Source organism: Gadus morhua, chromosome 14 (genome assembly GCF_902167405.1).
Source record: "Gadus morhua chromosome 14, gadMor3.0, whole genome shotgun sequence".
NCBI classification, from domain to species: domain Eukaryota; kingdom Metazoa; phylum Chordata; class Actinopteri; order Gadiformes; family Gadidae; genus Gadus; species Gadus morhua.
Genome location: NC_044061.1, coordinates 21,412,019 through 21,435,512, shown reverse-complemented (window position 1 = coordinate 21,435,512; position 23,494 = coordinate 21,412,019). Strand labels below are relative to the sequence as shown.

The following is a 23,494-nucleotide window of genomic DNA, read 5'->3' as shown; positions in this document are numbered from 1 at the left end:
CAAGCCCCCGGTCCAGAAGAAGAAGGCCGTCCTCCCAGCCGTCGCCCAGACCCAGGAGGGACCCCCCCACCGAGCTGGTGACCTGGTCAGTGGTCCTGGGGAACTAGTGGAGTTGAGAAAGACAGCGCTCTGGTACGGAGCTACATAGATGAATACGACCAGATAGGGCCTGTGAAGCCTGGAGGGCTGAAGATGCCCTCTATTCATGAGGGCTGACAGACTGGCTATTTCTGCGACATATAATTGCATTTTGGATTTGCGTCTTTTAATTGTAAGTCAAAATGTTAATAGGCTATATATTACAGTGCAATGAGAAGACACTGAATCAGCCAGGCATCATTGTAATGATTAATAAAACGCTGTGAATCTGAACACCACACAACAGGTTATCAAACACCGCTTTCCACTCCTTCGATTGTATGTCTAGGAGCCCATCAGCGTGGACGCCCCCCGGCCCACCCGGCTGACCCCCCAGTGCGCGCCCCTGAACAAGCCTCCTGTTCAGGAGAAGAAGGTCGTCCTCCCAGCCATCACCAAGACCCGGCAGAGACCCGTCTGCCCGGCTGGTGACCTGGTCAGTGGTCCTGGGGAGCTAGTCCGGTGCCGTCCTTCACAGCCACGTTATCCACATTATTTCAGATGAGGCACAGGCGTTCCTGATTCCCAGCCATGTACACAGTGTTTGCACAGTGCCTACACAGAGACAGTGTTTATGGTAAACCTGGACATATCTGTCCAGATTTCTTGTCTTTAAAGGTGTCATATTATACCACCAGGTGTGAGTGTGATTAGCTGTAACAAGCCGTTTTGAATATCGGCCTCTTCTGACATCACAAGTGGGCGTGGCCACGTAGACGTGTGACGGATAGATGAGCAACGTTTGCTACAGTCCACTGGGTAGGCTGGTAGACTGATCTATCCAGCACACATCTAGGTGGACACGCCCACCTAGATGTGTGCCGTTTTGATAATCGTTACAAGCCAATGTTCAAAATGGCTTGTAACGACTAATCACCCTCACGCCTGGGGGTATAATCACCTTTAAATTCATCACAGCTACTGAGGGTGGCAAATATGTCTACCTGTGCTTTCCTGTATAGTAACAAAGATGATAACAACATTCCAGGTAAAACACCACTTAATTACACAAGCATGATCTGCGATGCCGTTGTGTAAACATAGAATTCCACCCCTTTGCTTGTATTACCAGGAGCGCCTCGACATGGATGCCCTCCAGCCCGCCCTACTGACCTGCCAGTCTGCTGTCCTGAACAAGAAGGTCGTCCTTCCGGCCATCGGCAAGACCCAGCAGAGACCCCTCCGCCTAGCAGGTGACCTGGTCAGTGTTCCTAGTCCAGGAGGGTCCTTCATGTCAACAGTGTCTACATCATCACAGATGAGGCACAGGCTTCCCTGAATCCTTGCCATGTATACAGTGTGTTCATTGAGGCCCAGTTGGAACAATCCCAGTGTGTGCATGTCTGTGTGTTTGTGTGTGTGTGTGTGTGTGTGTGTGTGTGTGTGTGTGTGTGTGTGTGTGTGTGTGTGTGTGTGTGTGTGTGTGTGTGTGTGTGTGTGTGTGTGTGTGTGTGTGTGTGTGTGTGTGAGTGATTTCTTGGACCAATAGAAACAGGCAGTGCAGAAGCAGAAGAAGGACGGGCAACACTTGGCCACGGCAGGTAAACACAGGAGTTGAGGACTTTGTACATCCTCTGCTAAGTGTTTCACATTGAAGGTGCTGTAGGTGAATGTAACTTCTATTATTGAAGTGTAAGTCGATAGAAATGGCCCATCCTTCAGCTATTAGTGAGGGAAACTCTTAGTGAGAAAATCTGTTTTCGAAGTTGCGCCCGTCTCTGTAGATAACGACTTCAACTTAAGACAACTCCTGGCTAATTTCTGATCAGTTCATCTCTTTCCTGATTGGTTGTGGGGAATCCATCGATTTTCTCTCTCTTTACAACTCTTGAATCTTACCTACAGCACCTTTTAAACCATTTGCTGCGAAATAGCATTAAAAGCGCCAAGCTCCTTATCAAGAAACGCATGCCTGTCCCTGATCAGGCCACCCCACCCTGCTGAGCAACAACGCCACAACTTGCTAGGTGGGCCTTGTCTCTTCACTGCCCACAGACGCCTTGTTGGCCTTTGGAAAACACCTGACACCGTTTGAGCGGAGGGAAATAGAACATTACAAAGAGGTGTGGTATCTCGGCATTGCTGCAGAGAAGATCCAGGAGACATCCGGATGCCACCATGGCTATGATGACTTCCAGGGACACTACAAGATGGTAGATACCAATGTGCAGCAAGATGTTCAGCAAGATATATTTCTGGATCTATATGTATATTGGTCCACAGTTTGTTCTCTTTGTAATGAGCAGGGTTTTGAAATGCAGGTTATCAAAGACCACATCGCCTACCGCTACGAGGTCCTTGAGGTGATGGGTGAGGGCACCTATGGGCGAGTCTTCAAGAGCCGAGACCACAAAACCAAGCAGCTGGTAGCCATGAAGGTCATTGCGAACAACAAAATGTAGGTCGTAGATTAAGCTAAAATGTTAGTTTGAACATTTAATGTTTGAGCTAATATTCTAATTGAATGTTTCACCATTCAGATTTCAAGCTACAATCAATATGCCAATCCATATAATTCATAACCAATTCTTATCAATGTACCTCAAACCAACCAATCATTAGGTTTGCAGCTGTGGCGACTGCGGAAGTGGAAATTCTGGAGCTGCTGCAAAAAAACGACGAGAACGGCGTTGCCAACGTCGTCCACATGAAGGAGCACTTCCACTTCCGGAACCATATGTGTATCACCTTTGACCTTATGGGGTGGGTTTTTAGAATAAATGCTTGCCCACTCATATGGAAGTTAGACAACAAACAAGATGTTTGTAATTGATAATATCAGTGCCGATAACATAACAAATAAAGAGAATAGATAGAGGAAGGGCAACGTTTTATAAATCCTTCTAATAAGGATGATGATCATTTCAGAAAGAACCTGTATGAGGTGACGCAAGAGAGAGAGTTCAGAGGGATGGGCTCCTCTGAGGTGAGGAGCCACGCCGCCTCTCTCCTGCAGTCCCTCCAGTTCCTCAGTAGGACCGGCATCATCCACTGTGACCTGAAGCCGGTAGGTACATTTAGTTAGATGTTGTTACACATTCCGCATGCCTTGGGGAGGCAACTTTAAACATAGGAATTATTATTAGGATTTTTCCTAATATGTGTCGTAGAAGATTATCTATCTGGATTGTTAAAAGCTTCTCCTGTTACCGTTTAGGAGAACATCCTCGTATCAAAAGAGGACTCCGAGGTCATAAAGGTGTCTGACTTTGGGGCATCCCGTCTGGAACATCTTAACAGTGAGCATTTGTCTTTTTACCTTGTAAGAAAACCAGCCATCTAAAAAGGCAACTCTTTCTGAATTGACTGTTCATTTGAATGATACACCTTGACCTCCCCCCCAGCCTACCCTGTTACCCAGACACTGCTCTACATGTCCCCAGAAGTCCTTCTGGAGAAGGCCTACAGCAAGCCCATTGATATGTGGAGTCTGGGCTGCATCTTAGCCGAGCTCAAGACCGGGGAATCCCTATTTCTAGTGAGCACTAAGTTCCAGCTACTGGAGCAAATGATGAAGGTAATGAATACTAAGAAAGGATAGCTTTAATATTTCAACGCCCTACTGTCATTCTAATGGTTTGGTGGGGGCGTGTTTGGTTGAAGCTGCTGGGTCTTCCTCCGAAGGGGATGCTGAAGAAGAGTCAGCTTAAGGGATTACTCTCTGGTGAGTAGGAACTAAACCATCCTCGAGTTGTCCTCACAATGAGACGGCAGGATGACACTGGGCTCTTGGTTGTTGTGAATGTCAGTTTTTGTTTTTGGTTGTCTGACGTTGATGCAGTTCGGAGAAACAGCAGACAGAAGAACAGGCGTCATCTGTCTAAGGTTCTGGACACGGATGAAGCACTCTTCATTGACTTTGTCCAGCGCTGTCTGACGTAGGTGTACCCCACTAGCACGGAAGGACCCAAGTGATGTTTGATAAGTTTCGCTCATGTATTTATTCCATGATGCGCCATGTAAACTATTTATCAGGAGATACAAAGTAGTCTTGGTTGTTTCAGCACTAGAGGCATGGTCAGGTGGGGACCACGGGCAGTAAAAAGATTTAACGCATATTTAAGGAAATAAGAAATGTTGCAAGCAGGTTGATCCCTGTTCTCGTCGACCTCGCGATATTTAGGTACGACCCGGCAAAGCGCATGACTGCGGAGGAAGCCATGCAGCATCCCTGGATTCACGAGCAAATCCAGAGTCCCAGCTCCAGTTCTGATGCTGCTCCTCAGCAGTCCACTGACTGGGAGCATAAGGTGGACTCTACCAGCTGCACAGCCCAGTCCACATTCAGAGCAAGACACAGACCGGTCGGATCCAGAGGCAGGAGGAGGGAGCGGGTGCCAAACGACGGAGGACTTAAGGTACGGCCACAGTGAACGGATTACGCGCGTAACGTGCCTAACATGACGCTTGATCATTGTGTGTCACAGAAATGGTTCAACGCGCCTACGCAGCTAGATGAGCCCGCCCAAAACGTATTTTCCCCCGCTACCCATGCAAGTGAACGGAGTGTTCCACGGCATTGAGAAGCGCCTAAACCAGTGTAATAAAGGCCTATAATATTTCTGTTTATGGCTAAGATTTCTCCTCAGGTTAGGCCAATAAAGCAATGATAAAAAAACAAAAAAACACAAACGCTCGATCAAAGGCCCGGCCTGAGGATAGTAGAGGGAAATATCGACCCGACCCGGCCCGAATAGAATCTAAACTCTAGTGCATGACATCCTGCGTAGGTGCTCACAGCTGGGTGAGTTTCACCACCTCCTCATCGTTTCAGCACACACTTGAACGATGACTTGTTCGTCCATGTTCTTTCTGCTTCTGAGCGTCCTCCGTCTCTCTACCAGCGCCATCGGGTCAAGCTCAACGCTGATTGGCTATCGCGGCTAAGCGCCACGCATAGGAGCGTAAAAAGTTAACGCGCTGCTTTAGCAACGCATCTACGCGCCTAAACCAATGGTTCCCTATGCAAAAATGCCGATTTTCTACTCCTCTAACGCACGTAACGCGTTCAGTGTGGCCGTATCTTTACAGTCTTGAGGACCTCTTCTTTTATATGAACCCCCAAGTGAGCAAGGGGACCAAAGAAAAATACATTGGAGACACAATGCTTTGCAGTCGAAGGAGGTAGACAATGCGTATTTGTACCCAAATATTCTTCCTTGGATGACATATTAAGACCAACCCTAGTTTATTACCTCAACGTCAACCTTCAGACTCATTAGGACATTAAACCACATCAACCTTTTAACCATTATGCAGACCACCATAAGTAATTTTCTACTCATTTCAATGATGCACCTTAACCCCCTCCCCAGCCTACCCTGTTACCCAGACACTGCTCTACATGTCCCCAGAAGTCCTCCTGGAGAAGGCCTACAACAAGCCCAATGATATGTGGAGTCTGGGCTGCCTCTTAGCCGAGCTCAAGACCGGAAAATCCCTATTTCTGGCGAGCGCTAAATTCATGCGACTGCAGCAAATCAAGAAGGTAATGAATACCACCAAAGGATAGCTTTAATATCTCAACGCACTACTGTCATTCTAATGGGTTGCTGTGCGTGTTCTGTTGAAGCTGCTGGGTCTTCCTCTGAAAGGAATGCTGACTGCGGATAAGGCTATGCAGCATCCATGGATTCTGAAGCACATCTGGAGTCCCAGCTCCAGTGCTGATGCTGCTCCTCACCAGCCCACTGACTGGGAGCACATGGTGGACTCACCCCAGTCCACCAGTAGGACCCCGACCGGTCGGAGGTGACAACGCCCTATGTCATCATTAGGTTAAAAAGGGGTTTGTCTCAACCCTAGAATAGTTAGCAGCCCCTGCGTCATCGTTATGATGACGCAGGGCGCCCAGTCTAGTGAGCATGGAAGATATAGCAACCTCTTTCCTAATTATCTACTATTGGGTTTTCAGATTATTAACTACCTCCCAACCCTCAACACCAAGACAAGTGAACTGTAGCCTAGTTAATTTGAGAACAAACCCACCCACCCACAAGTAATATGTTCATAAGACAAGCCATTGATATATGGGTGTGTGTGCGTGCCCGTGTGCATGCGTGTAGGAAGGAGAGGAGAACGTGAAGGAGATTGAGTATTTTCCAATTAAAAAACAGACATAGCTAGAGAATAACTAGTGTTTTGCAGTCCAACTGAACCCTCTTGTGGTCGTCCTCACCCAGTTGCATCCCGGCTCTTGCACAGCGCTCCTGGCAGGTGGTAGAGCACCAATCTCCCTCAGAGGGCGCTTGTGAACACATTAGCGTGGACCCGACTCAGCGCAACATGAAACACCTGAGGAGGAACGGAGCGCGGGTGAGGAACACATAAAGTGGTTATCGGATCCTCTGACGGGGGAACACGTATGGTTTCACAGAAGGGGACTAGAAAGACCTTGATTCCCATCCCCGACAAACCAGAAGCCGGGAAGGAAGTTAAACCCGTAATACACGCCTCGCACGGAGACCGCGACAGTGGATAGAGGGAGAGCCGGAGACCAGCGTACTCACCTGTCTTGGAGGCGACCGGCAAGATCACGGACGCATCCGGAGAATCTGCCGTGGCTCACGGAGCTCAGACATTGTGTGTTTTTTCGTGATGGGAGATACAGAACCAGACTAATACGTTTGTATTTAATAAACGCGCCTTTTACGGCTTAACGCAAGAGACGGGTGGAGGGGGGGAGGCAGGTCACTTACGGAGTCGGAAGAACCCTGAAGAACCTCCATGTTGAACCCAGCAGTGTACACCACCACAACTATGTAAATATCACCGCACCGGAACCGCTACTTTAAAGACCACGGATCTGCTCTATAAAAATCAGCTCCAAGTTGACCGGAATCATTCAATTATTTGGTTAATACAATAATAACCACTGCTTGGACGCCATTGTTTGCATTCTTTGTTGCTTTCAATAAAATGATAACTCCTGTTTATACAGCAGGCCGACTTCCGTCAATTTTATTCTCTCTGGTTTGAAAACATGCCTATTGCCAAAGCTGGTGAGTATAAGCTGTCAAATGTTATAACAGTTTGCGTGGGTCACTCAATATGCGAGAGTTGGCAGCTCTAGTTATATTGTATTGAGTTGACCGGTTATATACAGCAGGCTATTTGACTTTATTTAGTCGTCCCGGCCCTTCATCTAGTGGAGGTTCCAGAACTCAGACGATGTTTTTTCATTTTGATTATCATCAAAAAGGTTATTACTAATGCATGATGTGTTTATCCCTCTCCTGCTACCTTTTTTATGATGCGATGAGTCCGTCTTTACGGAGATATTCCTGAAACGCATCAAAGGAAAACGGAGAGGAAAAGATCGGTTTCGCCCGTGTGGACGACGGGGCCAAAGACTTTTCAAAGTTATGAACTTTAAGCAATACATGTGATGGCTGTAACAAAATATTTCATTGTAAACACTATTTAATACCACACTTTGCAAAAAAAAAAAAAAGGGAACAGTTTACATCTTCTCCATGCTCAATATTATTGGATATTAAAACTAGACGAGGCAATCTGAGCTGCAGTTAAAGATTTTAATAAATCAGAAGTACATTACATGATCAATTAGCAAAATCCAACATGAAACAGTAAACACTACTACTTAAAGATGGTGTATATAGCCTGTGAAACAGAGTAAACACTACTACTTAAAAGATGGTGTATATAGCCTGTGAAACAGAGTAAACACTACTACTTAAAGATGGTGTACCGTATATAGCCTGTGAAACAGAGTAAACACTACTACTTAAAGATGGTGTATATCGCCTGTGAAACAGATGGTGTGTATATAGCCTGTGAAACTAAACAAGTAAGCATTGAAGAGGCATCTAGAGCACTACCGAGGAGGGAGGAGACAAGGTTATCTCCTATCTCCTTCACTGAGGAGACAGGGTAATCTCCTAGCTCTTTCCCTGAGGAGAGGACGTAATCTCCTAGCTCCTTCAGAGGAAAAGTGGTTATCTCCTAGCCCCTTCACAGGCCGGGACAAGTGCAATACCGTCGCTACGCAGCATTGCTGCTCGGCCCCACCTGTGACGGAGTGGACAGGTCATACCGCCCCCCGACAACATCTTCCCCTGACCGGTGACATCATGAACCCCTGACCGGTGACATCATGAGCCCCTGACAGGGAACATCATGACCCTCTGATCGAGCGACATCATGACCCCTGATCGGTGACATCATGACCCCTGATCGGTGACATCATGACCCCTGATCGGTGACATCATGACCCCTGATCGAGTGACATCATGACCCCTGATCGAGTGACATCATGACCCGTGACTGAGTGACATCATGAGTCACTGACCGTTTGACATCCTAAGTTATTTAGCTGGACACCTCCAACCTGCTCAGTTTTGCATGGATTTGCACACCAACGCAATCTCCAGCGGAATGCAAACCAGCAAAACTGAGCAGAGTAGCGAAGTTCTCCCGGCGGCAGGAGACCTGTGGATGGCAGTGAGAAGGACTTGAAGTGCTCACGCTGCAGTAGATACGGACAACACTACCTGCACTATAAGCACTTTAGCACCGCTCACACTCGTGACAACACCTTGGGTATTAAGAGGGGTCGCAAAACAAGCTCTGAGTCCAATGGGCTTGGAGACAGGCAGAGAACAAGCAGGCCACCATCAGTTTTGCATAGATTTGCACAACTCTTCTATTCTTGTAGTGCAACTATGCAGAACTAGCAGAGAACTGCGAGACATTTGAGCCCAATTAGGAGGGTTTGTGTTCCCGAATGAAGAGCGTGATCACAGCCCTTATGCCAGAAGGGGCACTTAGGGCAGTAGGTGCTAGTCTATTTCACTATCTGCACTAGATGCACCTTAGCACAAGGACAACAACAACAACAACATAACAGGAGCGTGGGAGCCCGGGCCCGGGTATTGCTAGAAGTGCCTCCACTGCAGTAGCGTTGCATAGTACTACCTGCACTGTAAGCACTTTGGCAATACCCAGGCAGTAGCAGTCTTCAGCTGTCTCCGATGATGACCCTCCACCTCAGGTTTTGCTCATGGGTGTCCTGGAACACAACACAACATATCATTATACACCTAGAAAACACACTCTCAGCACCAAACAAAACCCGTCAGTACACAACTACTGTAGAACACACTCCATGACAATACACAACCCATCAGTAAACAGATATTCAGGACCAAACACAACCAGTCAGTAGACAACTAGAACATACTAATTTAGCACCAAACACAACCCATCAGTACACAACTTGAACACACATTTAGAACCAAACACAAAACACTCAATTAGCAAAAGATCTCAGCATATTTGTGTGTATATATATATCGATAAAACTCTTGATCGCGAATAAAAAGTGCATTTATTATGCATTCATGTTGACCAAAAGACAAACGTAATGGTTGTTGTGATTTATTTGCGGACCACGAGGTGAGTGGAGGGAAAAACATGAATGGGCTGCGGAGCGCCGCGCCCGTATTGCGCATGCGCGTGGGACACACCACCTCACCCCTCCCCCATCGACGGGAACATGGCGCTTTAAGTGCGCCAACCTGAAGCTAAATTCACTTTTTGCAGAAATTAAAACAAATAAAACCTTGTAATTCACTGTTAAGGTGGAGGCACATGGCGAAAACTGCCCCCCTCTGCTGTAAAACCTTGCACCTTAGTGCCAGGCAGGGTTAAAGTTTGTATATTGTAGCTGACAGGAGTCTAAACAACAGCAGCTAGCACGCTAGGCAGCTAGCAGGAGGCTAATATGTGAACAACACGACGCCTCTTATCTTTACAAACCCGAAAACGGCAACAAAAAAATATTTTTAGATAGATGAACGACCATGTAAACGCTTCTTAAAGTGTAATCGGAGACGCCTTGGTTTATTCGTCGCAGAAGAGCAATGTGCAGCCGATTAGCTTTAGCTTATTCGCCACACGCATTTAATGTAAAATATTAATCAGATGTTGACGCTGTCCTACTGAGCTGCATGTCACTACACTAATAATTCGCAGGATCAAAGGATGGAGTTTACGAGTGTTATTAAGAGTTATGAGGGATGTTTATATCAGCTAGGTGGCTAGGCTAGCAGGCCTGACGTCCCATGTGCTGCTTTGTTCTGTAACAGCCCTACACTCCCTATAGCCCTATTTTTATTATTATCCCATCAATATCACGCTACAAACTGCTGAACAGGCTTTATTATCACACCTGAGCGATATATTACAATGTTTATAATGTGAATGTGTCTAGGAGTGAGGCTGAAACCACGCGTCTCCACAGACAAATACACTCGCTCATGTTTAGATCATTTATGTACACACACATTATATATTTCTTATTTGCGTTCCGCGTTTTAGCAAGCCCCAGTGTGACACATTCAGACACTAAGATTAAAACATTGTAAATGGTAAAACTCCTAGGAAAACACAAAATGAACGTGCTATTTATATAAACATTTGATATGTTGAAGCGTTTAAGCGAAACCCAAATGTGGCACGGGTTCATAAGTTAAATATTGCACGAATAAAAACATTCGGATAACACAGGGATGAGAAAGAAACATGGGAATAATAAGAGACTTCTGACGGTAAACATGCGCTCCGCACTCACCACAGATCTCCACCATCATGCGATCCGACCACGAATACACTCAAATACTACACGAATACAACCCCAAACTTTACCTAAAGGCAAATCTATGACCCGAAACATCATGTAGAGTCCGATCCTGTCGAGAATCACATTAAAAACCATTGAAGGATGAGGAAAGTGGCGCCAAGGCGTCCTGTTGGGAACCATGTGGTGAATCAAGGGCGGCGCCCTGTGAGCGTAAACATCTAGCCACGCCCCCAGCGCCATCATTAGCATATCTCAACATAAACCACCGTAAACATCTAGCCACGCCCCAGTACATCATTACCATATATCAACATAAACCACCATAACTATCCTGCCACGACCGGGCATCTTTATTTGCATATCTCAACATAAGCATCCATGAACATCTAGCCAAGCCCCCCGAGCCAATATGAACAAATATTCACACATACCACCCATGATACAGCCGTAAATATTTAGCCACGCCTCCAGTACTTGGATGTCCACCAAAAATGTAAACACCTTACCACGCCCCCAGTATATATTTTAACATAGAACACCGTACCCCTTAATCCGAATTGAAATAAACCTAATCAATTACATAGGTCTTGGCGGCAGTAATGCGGACGTTGCAGATCGTGGCTCGGTAGCTCCTTGCTTTAAGCACAGGCCTCGAGAAAAAACTATAATTGATAAGACCATTGACGGCCAAGTTATCGTCAAGGATGACCGTACGGTTAAAATAATGACCCAGGACGAGCTCGTCCTTGTAGCCTCAAACACATTAAACTCCGATGGATTGAGTCCTCCAAAAAGGTGCTGTTTGAACTTTGTCCTGATACCAAACAACGGTGCGTGGGCTTTAAAGGCATCCAGAAGGACGCTAACAATATCAAAAAAAGTTTAAAAGTGCTGAACGAGTGTGGAGACAAAATCCCCCGGTTCGTCTCCCACTACCTGGACGAGCTGCCACCGGTGACAATTAATAACCTGGATGTCTCTCAAGCCTGCTCAGCAAGATGGAGCGGCTGCACAGTGAGATCTCCGCGAAGGCATGCAGTTAAACTTCAGGCAAATGTCGAGAACCTGTGTTCTGTGACTGAGATAGGCTCCGCTCCAGAGTTGATGCTGTTGAACGCCGGCTGGAACCGAGCAACGGAGGAGGACCGGCTATCTCGGCTGGGAAGAATAGCGAGGAGCTGGCTAGGAAGCTGGCTAGTGGGAGCGTCCCTGGCTCTCCTGCGGATCCCATTTGTGTCCGCGCTCCTGTATCACCTCGCACGAAGTTGGCGACGTGAGCGTCTGTGCCGAGGCAGGTGCAGGGAGTGGGACTACGCGTGTACGCCCGAATCAAACTTCTTCACGCAAATGTTTAGTAATTCCACTGGTGCTCAGATAAAGTTAAGATAAGCTTGTTTAAAGCATACTGTACTCCTCTGTATACTGCCCCCTTATGGACCAAGTTTAAAAAGTCTAGCATCCAGAAGCTCCAGATTGCCTATAATGATGATGTGCGTATAGGCCTACTGCTTAAAAAACCCAGGTGGAGCAGTGCAAGTGAACTATTTTGTAGGGTAGAGGTCGACACATTCCTTGCACTGTTGAGAAACCTAATGCACAAATTAATTTGCAGATTGAATGGTTCATGTAACCTCATCTTTGTCAAACCCTGGTCTTAGTACTGTGCGATACCAATCATCCATGTGGAAACACTGGTATAATTGCCTTTTTTAATTGTCCTGTTGTTGTTTGTGTATGGGCTGTTGTTTGTATTGGTATGTGTATGTATTGGACCATGAGTCTGGAAATAAAAGTTGATTGATTGATTGATTGATTGATTGACACGCCTCACAACTATTTGTTCTATACAGCTACTTCCGGTATGCTACGAGGGGCCGCGATGGGGACAGGGGCCAGCAGCTGGCTCAGACCAATTGAATGATCCTTGGTGATTGGGAAATAGTTTATCTTTTCAAGATCAAATAAAATAGAATACATTTACATAAGTATGTCATGTAACCCAACAGTAAGGCAAGGCAATACAAATATGCATAATTATGTATCAAAATGTATGCATGTAAATAAATTCCATATAGAGAATGTAAATAAGACACACGATGTACCGTGATGTAAGACCAAAGAGCACAAACATGCATTCAATGGTGTTGCTCTTTCACATTGAAATTAAATGAATTTATAATAAATGTACATAAAGACTATACATTTAAAAGGAATTAAGACTAAATTGAGATGTCATATGGTTTGGTTGATAAAAGTATAAAAATGTTCTTGATTTTATATATTTGTTATGAAGGTACTACACTAAATATTACACTCATGGAGTGTCTGTTCTGTTAGATCGAAAAATAACAATGTATATTATATCAAATAATACTATAAATAGATATAGATCCCAGCCGTTATTTATAATTGGTCATGTTTGCAAATAAATGTTGCGATATATCAATCCAAGATTTGAAAATTATAAAAACAATTTTGATTTTGTTGTCATTATATCTGCTCTACATATCAACACGTTTATCAATCAAGTTTTTAAATGAACATTTGGAGTAACGAAGGAACCATACCAAAATATAGAAAAAAGGAAAGTGAAGAAACGTTGGTTAATGAAGGCCATGTTAAGTGGTGCTGCCAGAAGAGGGCAGTACTGTAGCACTCTGAAAGGGAATTCATTTTAAAGAAGTATTTTGTACTTCACCAACTACTGCGATATCAAACTCATGTTTACCGTTCTATCACAATTTCAGTTTTTATACTAGTTATCAATCTATACGTGTTTTATTTTTTCCTCTCTCGAGTTGATGTCTAGAGTGTGTAGATGGGGAGCGTATAGAGGAACTATAGTAGTAGAAGTAGTACTTCCAGGACCTGACCTGCACGCACACCACTCTGAAGAGTCACTTCACATCACTCTCACAGATTCGTAGTTAACAAATACTTTGTGTTCAGGCCAGTTATCTGATTTCGCTTTGCTAAATCTAAATGCTAAATCTTACATCGATATCAAAATCCTAAATACATACAACAGATGAGCATATTCTGATAATCAGTTCTGACTCCTAACCACTCATATCATCACGTGCATTGGCCAGGAAATACCCGCACGGACAGCAGTTCCCGCTATTTTACATTTCTCCGCAGGCCCGATCTACAGAGAGATCTAATTAATATATTTATGAAATTAGCATATCAGGTGTATGTATTGCGATTTAGGATTTAGATAAACGATTTTCCATTTCGATTTTGGGTTTACATTTAGATAGGCTGTACGATTCAGATTCAGATATAACATGTTGATTTAGATTTATGATTTAGATTTACATTTCAATTTAGGATTTCAATTTAATAATTCGATTGAGCGTTTAGATTTAGGAGTTAGATTAATTTATAAAGATTTTGATTTATATATTCAATTTAGCTTTTTTTTTAGATTTAGGATTTATATTTAGATATAAAATGTAGATTTCAATTTAGGATGTAGATTTCGATTTAAGATTTCGATTTATCATAGAAATCTAATGGGAAAAAATCACATCAAAATTGAAATGGATTTTGGAGGGGTGTTTATTTGCTAAATCAGGGTAAAATTAAGTAAAGATCGAGCTAAAACTGGAACAAGTGTGCAAGTTATTCACTTGCAAAAGTTTACCGATGCACCCGATAGTTACCAATGTGCCAACAAATGTGCAAAGCTACATCAGTTTACATTGCATACATACGATGTGTTTATGGTTGACTATGACACTAACAATTGTCCCTGTGATATTTAAATGCAAAATGTTGTTAAGACAACTGAATTGCAGTATATAATAATAGTAGAGAATAATAGTACAGTATATACCAGTTCAACAAGTTAAGTTATTTGTTTGATCATAATGGTATACGGTTGATCAACCATATACCAATAATAACTTGGTCGAGATGAAGCTTCTTGAACACATTCAATTATGTGTCGAAAGCAAAATTACTGAATGCAGACCAAGTTAGGATAAAAATAATGAAGTTGATTAGGCAGTGTTAGTAACATGGTGGAGAAGGTGATAATAATAAAACGTAACTTTATTTATAAAGCAACTTTGAAAAACAGTGTTTACAAAGGGCTTAAACAGACAATAAAACTGTCCCCTGCAGATACAAAAACAGAACTAGATATAAAACCACAGCAAGTGGCAGCAAGGAACAGTTGGGATTTGCATCAAATTCGTTCAAATCGTAAATTAGTATGTATACAAATACAAACAAATCAAACCGAGTAAAAAAACGAAAAAACAAAAACACAACATAAAGCTATAAGGAAATTAAAATGATGGTGATGGGTGAAGAGGTGAACAGGGAGGAGGTGCAGGAGAAGGGGGAGGAGGTGAAGGAGGAGGGGGAGGTGAAGGAGGAGGGGGAGGTGAAAGGGGAGGAGGAGAGGTGAGGGGAAGGGGAGGAGGTGAAGGAGGAGGGGGAGGTGAAAGGGGAGGAGGAGAGGTGAGGGGAAGGGGAGGAGGTGAAGGAGGAGGGGGAGGATGGGAGGTAAAGGGGGAGGGAGATGAAAGTTGAGGGGGAGGAGGGGGAGAGGTGAATGAGAAGGAGGGGGTGAAGGACGAGGGGGAGTTGAAGGACGAGGGCTAGGAGGGGGAGAGGGGAAGGACAAGGAGGGGGGAGTGAAGGGGGGGGGAGATGAAGGAGAAGGTGGGGGGGAGGTGAAGGGGGAGGAGGGAGATTAAAGTTGAAGGGAAGGAGGGGCGAGGTGAAGGAGAAGTAGGGGTGGAGTGATGGGGAGCGAAAGGGGAGTTGGGAGAGGGGGAGGGAATATGGGGTGGAAGGGGGAGTGAAGGGGGGGAGGCAGGGGCAGACAGGTAGAAAATGTGAGCATGACATGGTTGGGGGAGCGTGTAACGTATTCCTGACAGTCCCTATGCATGGGGGACCCCCGCTACTGTTTTACCGTGCATAGAAATATGACAACATATCATCACACATGTTTAGAGTCTGTACGTCTACATTTAGATCACTTCGGATAGCGCTGAACACAATGATCATAACGTTCTTTTATTATCATTATTAAATTTACATATGAGTCAAGCTGCAAGATAAGCAGTTCGTTGTTTGTGTATTCTTGGTTTCCCGTTAGGTGAACATGTTTGCTCGCTATGACGAGATCTCTGATGGGTTTGTCATTCGTGGGTTTGTCTTGTTTTCAGATGGCTCAGAACAACATTTTTTCATCTCCCCTGCGACGAGACACCCTGTAAACATCGACTCGACGTGAGGTTTCAACCTTGAAGCTGAGCAGTGTTGTAAACCGTTGACGGGACGTAACGTTTACAGTAAACGTTACGTCCCGCCAAAGAGACATTTATAACGGAGGTGTCCCAGAGGAGCTTGATGAACACACCATGCCATTGTTTTAGCTTCAGCCTCCGACTATCTCTCCTCTCTACATTAAAGGTTTAGTTATGGTTCCATGTCGACGCAACGCAATGACCACGCAGACGCTTCGACGCAGTCATGAACCTGTTTGGGTTCTGCGTCAAGTTTTAGTGAGCGGATCAATCACGTCTCGACGCAAGGTTACAATTTTTGGGAGGCGCACGTCAGGCCCTTGTGGTGGACGCAAGGTGAGTCCCCAAGGACGTAATGGCTCCATAAACCACCTTGCGTTGCGTCAACGTGGGACCATGTGTGGGACCAAGTGTGACACTGACGGTTGACAGTGTAAAACGGCTAGTTAGTATGTTAGATTCTTCTGTAGGTAAAGGGGACATATAAATAATATGGATGGCTTATTTTATTTTACATTTTATTCTATAAGGAATGTGTGATTGTAGATGTATACACATCAACTCTTGTTTTAAGAAACATTGCAGGTCCAATCAAACATCGCTGACCTCAAATGGTGAAAGGCAGAATCACAAGACACAGGAATTCAGCTTGCACCATTTCTTCCAATCAGAAAGAAGAACAGCTGTAAGATAACGATAAGATGTTTAGGGTTGACACTCTCATCATCGTCATCGCTCTCTGTTACAGGTGAAGATATTAGTGAAGATAGTTGAAGTTGAAGATCGTTGTTTTCTTCAGGGACCCATCCTTAGTGGTGGTCACATGGTCGTAGTGCAAACGATGATAGGATGTGTTGTTAGCTCCGTGGGCGTGGAGATGAGAAGCAAACACCTTTTGGTGGACGCTTGTTTGATGTCCGCTAGGAGGGTGGGACGACATCGATCAAACAGGAAATGACATAGCGCAAACAGGAAATGACAGGTCGCGATCAGACCTTGTAGTAGATGTGGGTGGGGCTTTGGGGAGGGACTTCTTGCACGATGTAGACGGGGGCGCCGTAGTCCCCGCTGACGCGCTGGTAGTGACGGCAGAGGGCTCCCTCGGACCCCCGGAGAGGAAACACCAGCTGGGCCTGGGGGTCCAGGTCCTCACTGCTGGTGCTGTCTCGCTTGCCCAAGCGTTGGAGGGGGAGGGCCGAGGGCGGAGGGGGGTTGAGCCTGTCCTCAGAGCGCCGGGGACGTCTCCTCCTCCAGACACAGGCCACCAGGACCCCCACGGAGAAGACGAGGACCAAGCCCCCCGATACCACCCCCAGCAACAGACCCCGGTACAGCCCTACATCAACCCAGAGCATAATATATCATAACTAATATAGTATAGATAGACAAACAAACACATATATACTATAATAATACATGAAAAACAGACAGATGTTATTAAGAAAAACCCCTGGCCAGAGCTCTCGGACACAAGTACGCTCCCAAAAGGCTTCTGGTCGTTTCCGAGGTGAAGTTTAGTTTTGTTTTGCCGCATTAATAGGAGAGAATGAAAGAAAGAGTTTCAATCGCTTCTCATCAGATGCACTTGTGTCACATCAGATTCACCTGTGTTGCCTGCCTATGAATACGGTTTTAAATTTAAAGCATAATTTCAGGGGTTTCATTTTATATCACAAACCTTGACTAAAAATGTTATAGAGAGACAAGTTCTGTCCTTCAGTTGGTTGCAATCTGCAACCTCAACGCTAGGAGCCAGTTAATCCTACAAAATGCACCATTCAAGGAATAATACTCTCAAAGTAGATTTAGATACATTTTGGGATAAAACATTTGTGTCCCATGTTTAAAATGATGTTAAAGCTGTACTTTGACATCAAAAGCATTTCATTCACATTGAGGTAGATAATTAAGTTGATTAATTAAATTGATCAACTTGAAACGGTTGAATAACTTTATAAACGGCGTTATAACTTTATTCAACCAGGTCTCTACGTACCCTCTTCCTCTTTTTCGGCCGTTCCTGTGGTTTCCTTGTTGTTGGCGTTGTGCTCTTTAGGGGGGAACCTGGTGGGGGATTCCTGAGGAACAGAAGGAGGATCCGAAGGACCTGGAACACCAGAACAATAGTCAAACCTAGACTCACTTCCTGTTCTGGTCTTCAGACCCTCTGACTTCCTGTCCTAAGATACATGTCATTAGGAGGATAAGGTAGTGGTTGAACAGTACAGATACATGTCATTAAGGGGCAGGGAGGCGTTAGACAGCACAGAGACGGAGTAGGTAGGGGATAGACAGTACATAGACAGGTCATTAAGGAGCTGGTAGGGGTTAGACAGTGGGGAGACAGGCCATTAATGAGCAGGTAGGGGTTAGACAGTACAGAGACATTGCATTAGGAAAAGGAAGGGGGTTGGACAGTACAGAGACAGGTCATTAAGGAGCAGGTAGGGGGTAGACGGCACAGAGTCAGGTCATCAAGGAGCAGGTAGGGGTTAGGGTATCTTGCTAAAAGATACCTACATTCGGATTGGCTAACGGCTAATGTTCCTGATTCCTGACCTAGACCAGGGATGGGCAACTGGCGGCCCGCGGGCCCCATACGGCCCGCATTCTCACTCAGTCAGGCCCGCACATAATTAAAAATAAATAGATAAATAATAATAATAATAATAATAATAATAATAATAATAATAATAATACAATAATAATAATAATTGATCGACTTGCAGAAAACTCAGTCAAGAAAGATGAGAAGCAGAGTATCTGTTAATAGAATTCAAAGTCAAACCCATGTGTCTAGTTTGCTTAGAAACTATATCAGTCATGAAAGATTTCCACTTAAGTCGCCACTACAACTACTACAACTGCAATTCATATCATGCCACTGTTTTTCAGTTTTTTGACATCATTGAATGATGATGTATGTGAGCCCTTTGCACTGATAAAAATATTAACCATTCATGTGGCTGTTTGAGCATGGAAAACATGAAATTAATATGTGTGGGTTTAATTAACATACCGTACAAAGGTTATGATTCTGGAAGATTTTTTAGGTAGTGGCCATCCCCAAAATGTACCAAAATACAGGAAACCATATCTACCAAATTCAAAAATCTGTAGCTTCTCTCAGCTCACGTTTAGTTGAAGTGGGCAGTCATGCGGCCCTCTGATGGTTATGATGAAAAATGTGGCCCTCTTTATCATGAAGCTGCCCATCCCTGACCTAGACTATCCTGTGTAATATGCATAATATGATAAATGTATCCATTATGCCTGGTATACATTTATCCTATTATACATAATATAACATATTGTACATGTTGATAATACCGATAAATATTTGCTCTGACTGGAAGCTAAACACTGCTGTAACGTCCAAACAGATTTATATTAAACTGATGTTCCGCATCTGCCAAATCTGTTAAAATATGGATCAGAGATAATCCATTTTTTAGGAGATTGGAAATATTTGAGCCATGAGAGGAGAGCAGAGCAATATTATTATAGACACAGACACAGACACAGACACAGACACTGACACAGACACAGACACAGACACAGACACAGACACAGACACAGACACAGACACAGACACACACACACACACACACAGACACAGACACAGACACAGACACCGACACAGACACCGTCACAGACACAGACACAGACACACAGACACAGACACAGACACAGACACAGACACACACACAGACACAGACACTGACACAGACACAGACACAGACACAGACACAGACACAGACACAGACACACACACAGACACAGACACAGACACTGACACAGACACAGACACAGACACACACACAGACACAGACACAGACACAGACACTGACACAGACACAGACACAGACACAGACACAGACACACACACTGGGTCTTACTCTGTCCCACTCGGAGCACCATGCTCATGGATCGGGAGCGACAGACGCCCCCGACAGCATTCCCCATCCCCTGCAGAGAACCCGTCGACGTGGCTGCAGTGATAAACAACAACACACAACAATGAAAAACAATATTTAAAACACAGCTCCGACCAGTTTGACCGTAGAGATAAGAGCGAAGCACGGACGCAGAGCAAAACTATTAATTTACTGCTCATTTACCAACGGCTAAACTACTACTACCTTACTAACTGCTAGACTACCACAACTAACTAACTGCTAACGCTGACTGCTAAACTACAAATTCTAAGTGCTAGACAACTACTAACAAATTGCTAACTAGTACTATCTACTAAACTGCTAATATAAAACTAAATGCAAACCTACTAAAACTGTCTAAATACTAAACCACTAATACTAACCTACTGCTAAAATATTGTAGCAGTTGTCACTGCCACACGCCATAGGTGGCTATGGAGGGCTTCTCTAAATCCAGAACACAGGGTGATGATGGTTAACTTCATTGCACAGTTGAGGGTAAATGATTCCCAGATGTTACATGCTATCTTGTCTGAGATCTCACTGAGTGTGTGTGGTGATGGATGGTTTAACCTGTGTACACTGATTACTCAATGTGCAACAGGGGTGCCCCCAGCCCCAGAGTCTGATCAGTCTGTCTCGGCCCAGGTGAGGCTGCCGTCATCCACACACAAACCACAACACCAAACTGAGGCTGAGGAGAATCTCTAACCGAGGAATATAAATACTAGACTATTTAAGAGTCACTAGGTGCTGTTTAAGGGAAGATGGCACTATTTTTTCGGCGGAAATGTGCCTTTAGCCAGTCAGCCAGGTCTGTTGAGGTTCAAACGAGTGGAATATAATTCCAACACATCCGACAACCACACACTTATAGACCTTTCAGGAACCAATTAACACAATGGATGATGAATACATAGCAGCACTAAACTCTTTCTGCTGAAGCTTGCTATATGTCATGTCTGCTTGTTTGCAATGTCGTTCTGTCTGCTTGTGTTTGTCTATATATGTATGGTTGCAATGCCGTTCTATACATATATTTAACTGCATGTGTTTGTGTATATACGTATGTTTGCAATGTTGCTCTATGTGTAGATTTGTCTGCATGTGTCTGTCTATATCTATGCTTGTAACAATGTTGTATATTTATCATTACTGCTTTTACTGTTTCTAAAAACAGTGTGTAATTAATTTATATATAAACGGCATGTACTATTCTGCTTAGCTTTGGCCAGGGAATACTAATGAAAAATGGTCCCTTCTGGTATTTTTTACCATTTGTATTCATAAATTATTCTCATTCTTAAATAAACTAAATAACTTTGTGTCAATAAACCAATTGATATGATATCACATACAGCCAAATAAACTGTAAACGCACACCCACACAGCAACACCCACACAGCAACACCCACACACACGCACACACACGCACACACACACGCATACACAAATACACACACACACACACACACACACACACACACACACACACACACACACACACACACACACACACACACACACACACACACACACATGCCTGCACACACACACACACACACACACACACACACACACACACACACACACACACACACACACACACACACACACACACACACACACACACACACACACACACACACACACACACACACACATGCCTGCACACACACAGGCTTATTAGGAGCATTTAGGTCAGATAACAATGTGAGCGTCTGAGAGCTGAGACGTCAGATGTGCTGTCAGGTCTCGGTGTGTCCTGGAGCAGAACATCTCCCTCGTCCATTTACTCCCTCTCCCCCTTGCCTCCTCACTCCCTCCCCCCCACGGAGAGAGAGAGGCGCTGTTGGTGCATCAGAGCAGCCATGAGAGACAAGCCTGCCACTCTCTCTTAGTCTCACTGCACAACGCACGCCGCAGCGCACGGCGATACGCTAAGCCACTCTGACTCTCTGGCCGATCACGGAGCGGCAGGAGGTAAAAGCTCTCCCGTTAGATACACGTTAAACACGAGTTCACCACACTACTGTTGACTAGATGCATGTTACCCATTAGTTCACCTCCTAGTTCACTACTCTGCCCTTTTTTACTGTTACTCTAACTACTGTACTAGAACTACTATATTATCTACTCTACTCTTCTATAATTATAGTAGCATCTAATTTGATATGCTATAATTACTGTAATATCAACTCCACTCTACTATATCTACTGTAGAATCGGCTTGACTCTAAGTATGGTAGTCTGTGTCTCTACCCCACCCTACTCTTCTATACTCTACTGTCGCTTACTTACAGCGCACTTACAGGTGATGTAGTACACAGGTGAAGTAGTTACGTTCAAGGCTCAAGACTGCAAACATTTATTACATAGATGCTAGGTAATTAGTTCTAGGTCGTGCCAGTTTAAGAAAGTATACATATATCTGGGTTATCCCAAACAATGTTATAATGGCTCTGCGTCACCATGCTCCATTCCAGCGGCACTTTATAATACTTAAAACCGGGCTAGACAGGATAAGAGATGGCAGACTTGATTTTAAGTCTTGTTCTGTGTTTAATATGATGGGTGGTAATGAAGGTTTTGTGCAGTGCTGGAGGTTATACAGTGGCTGCATGCAGCACTGGTATGAGTGCTCTCATTGGAAACAAACGGCTAAAAAGGGTGTTTGTACACTGTGCAAAGTTTCAGGGAACTTGCACCTCAGCAGAAGTGGTATTTAAGAAAAGAGCATGCAAAAACCAACACACACACACAACCACGACAAAGAAGAAGAATACGCTACTGGAGTTTACTACCAGCCTGCTATTAGTTTTAGGTATTTTAGGAAAAAAGATAATAAATAATAAAATAAACACGTCTTACAATTTATTCAAAGTAACATAATCTGTTCAATTGATGAATACAGATTTATGGAACGTGACAAAGGACAAGCAATTAATTGAAGGTGCCACCAAACAACAAAGTAGAAGATGCTAGCCCTGAACTGATAGTTGATGTACTACAGGTGATGTAGTTAATTTACAGGTTATGTAAAACATGGATGTGGCTAACTTAGAGGTGATGCAGTACAGGGGATGTCGCTAACTTACAGCCGATATATGACAGATGATGTAGGCCTAGTTAAGTTACAGGTGATGTAATGGATTTGGCTAAGGTGATGCAGTACAGGTGATGTGGCTAACTCACAGGTGATGTGGCTAACTTAAAGGTGATGTGTCTAACTTACAAGTGATGTAGTAGTCTCGTCCCTTCAAGAACTCCAGGCCCCAGAGGTTGGGGCTGTACTCCTGGAACTTGAAGGTGAACTTGACATCCTGCTGTGGTTTGTCACAGGCCAGGAGGGGCGTGTCACTCTGGTCCACTGTGCAGCTCTGGAGCTGAGTGCGGGTCACCAGGTAAACCCGGTAGAACTCCTCCCCCCCAGCCCCACCCCGGCCACCCGCCCGCGGACACACAATGTTCATCTTGTCCCCGATTTGAGGATATAGGACCAGGCCACGACCCGGCTCGAACCTGTGTGTATGTGTGTGTATGTG

The 23,494-nt window shown here is 44.5% G+C and overlaps 3 protein-coding genes and 1 long non-coding RNA gene across 4 annotated transcripts in view; 2 read left to right on the top strand and 2 right to left on the bottom strand.

The window, feature by feature from the left end:
- The first annotated feature begins 3,282 nt into the window (after window positions 1-3,282).
- Window positions 3,283-4,511, top strand: LOC115558942 (dual specificity tyrosine-phosphorylation-regulated kinase 4-like). The gene is made up of 5 exons (XM_030377491.1): window positions 3,283-3,377; window positions 3,483-3,655; window positions 3,742-3,802; window positions 3,920-4,016; window positions 4,262-4,511. The coding sequence occupies exons 2-5, from the start codon at window positions 3,512-3,514 to the stop codon at window positions 4,509-4,511; spliced, it is 552 nt and encodes a 183-aa protein (XP_030233351.1). The 5' UTR covers window positions 3,283-3,377; window positions 3,483-3,511.
- Window positions 4,512-5,466: 955 nt separating this feature from the next.
- LOC115559146 (cyclin-dependent kinase B2-1-like) lies at window positions 5,467-5,894 on the top strand. Its single transcript, XM_030377851.1, has 2 exons — window positions 5,467-5,626; window positions 5,711-5,894. The coding sequence occupies exons 1-2, from the start codon at window positions 5,483-5,485 to the stop codon at window positions 5,891-5,893; spliced, it is 327 nt and encodes a 108-aa protein (XP_030233711.1). The 5' UTR covers window positions 5,467-5,482; the 3' UTR covers window position 5,894.
- A 1,760-nt stretch (window positions 5,895-7,654) lies between these two features.
- On the bottom strand, window positions 7,655-11,188 carry LOC115559147 (uncharacterized). Its single transcript, XR_003979435.1, has 2 exons — window positions 10,733-11,188; window positions 7,655-9,169 (listed from the first exon to the last, which is right to left on the bottom strand). It is a non-coding gene; the product is annotated as an uncharacterized LOC115559147 (long non-coding RNA).
- A 4,241-nt stretch (window positions 11,189-15,429) lies between these two features.
- The window catches only part of LOC115559324 (ephrin-B2a-like), an 8,808-nt gene continuing 743 nt past the window's right edge, over window positions 15,430-23,494 (bottom strand). The window contains exons 2-5 of the mRNA XM_030378146.1: window positions 23,185-23,471; window positions 19,911-20,003; window positions 18,008-18,118; window positions 15,430-17,347 (exon numbers count right to left, since the gene is read on the bottom strand). Of these exons, the coding sequence (XP_030234006.1) occupies window positions 17,001-17,347; window positions 18,008-18,118; window positions 19,911-20,003; window positions 23,185-23,471 (838 nt within the window). The 3' untranslated portion in view covers window positions 15,430-17,000. The remainder of the gene's footprint in view (window positions 17,348-18,007; window positions 18,119-19,910; window positions 20,004-23,184; window positions 23,472-23,494) is intronic.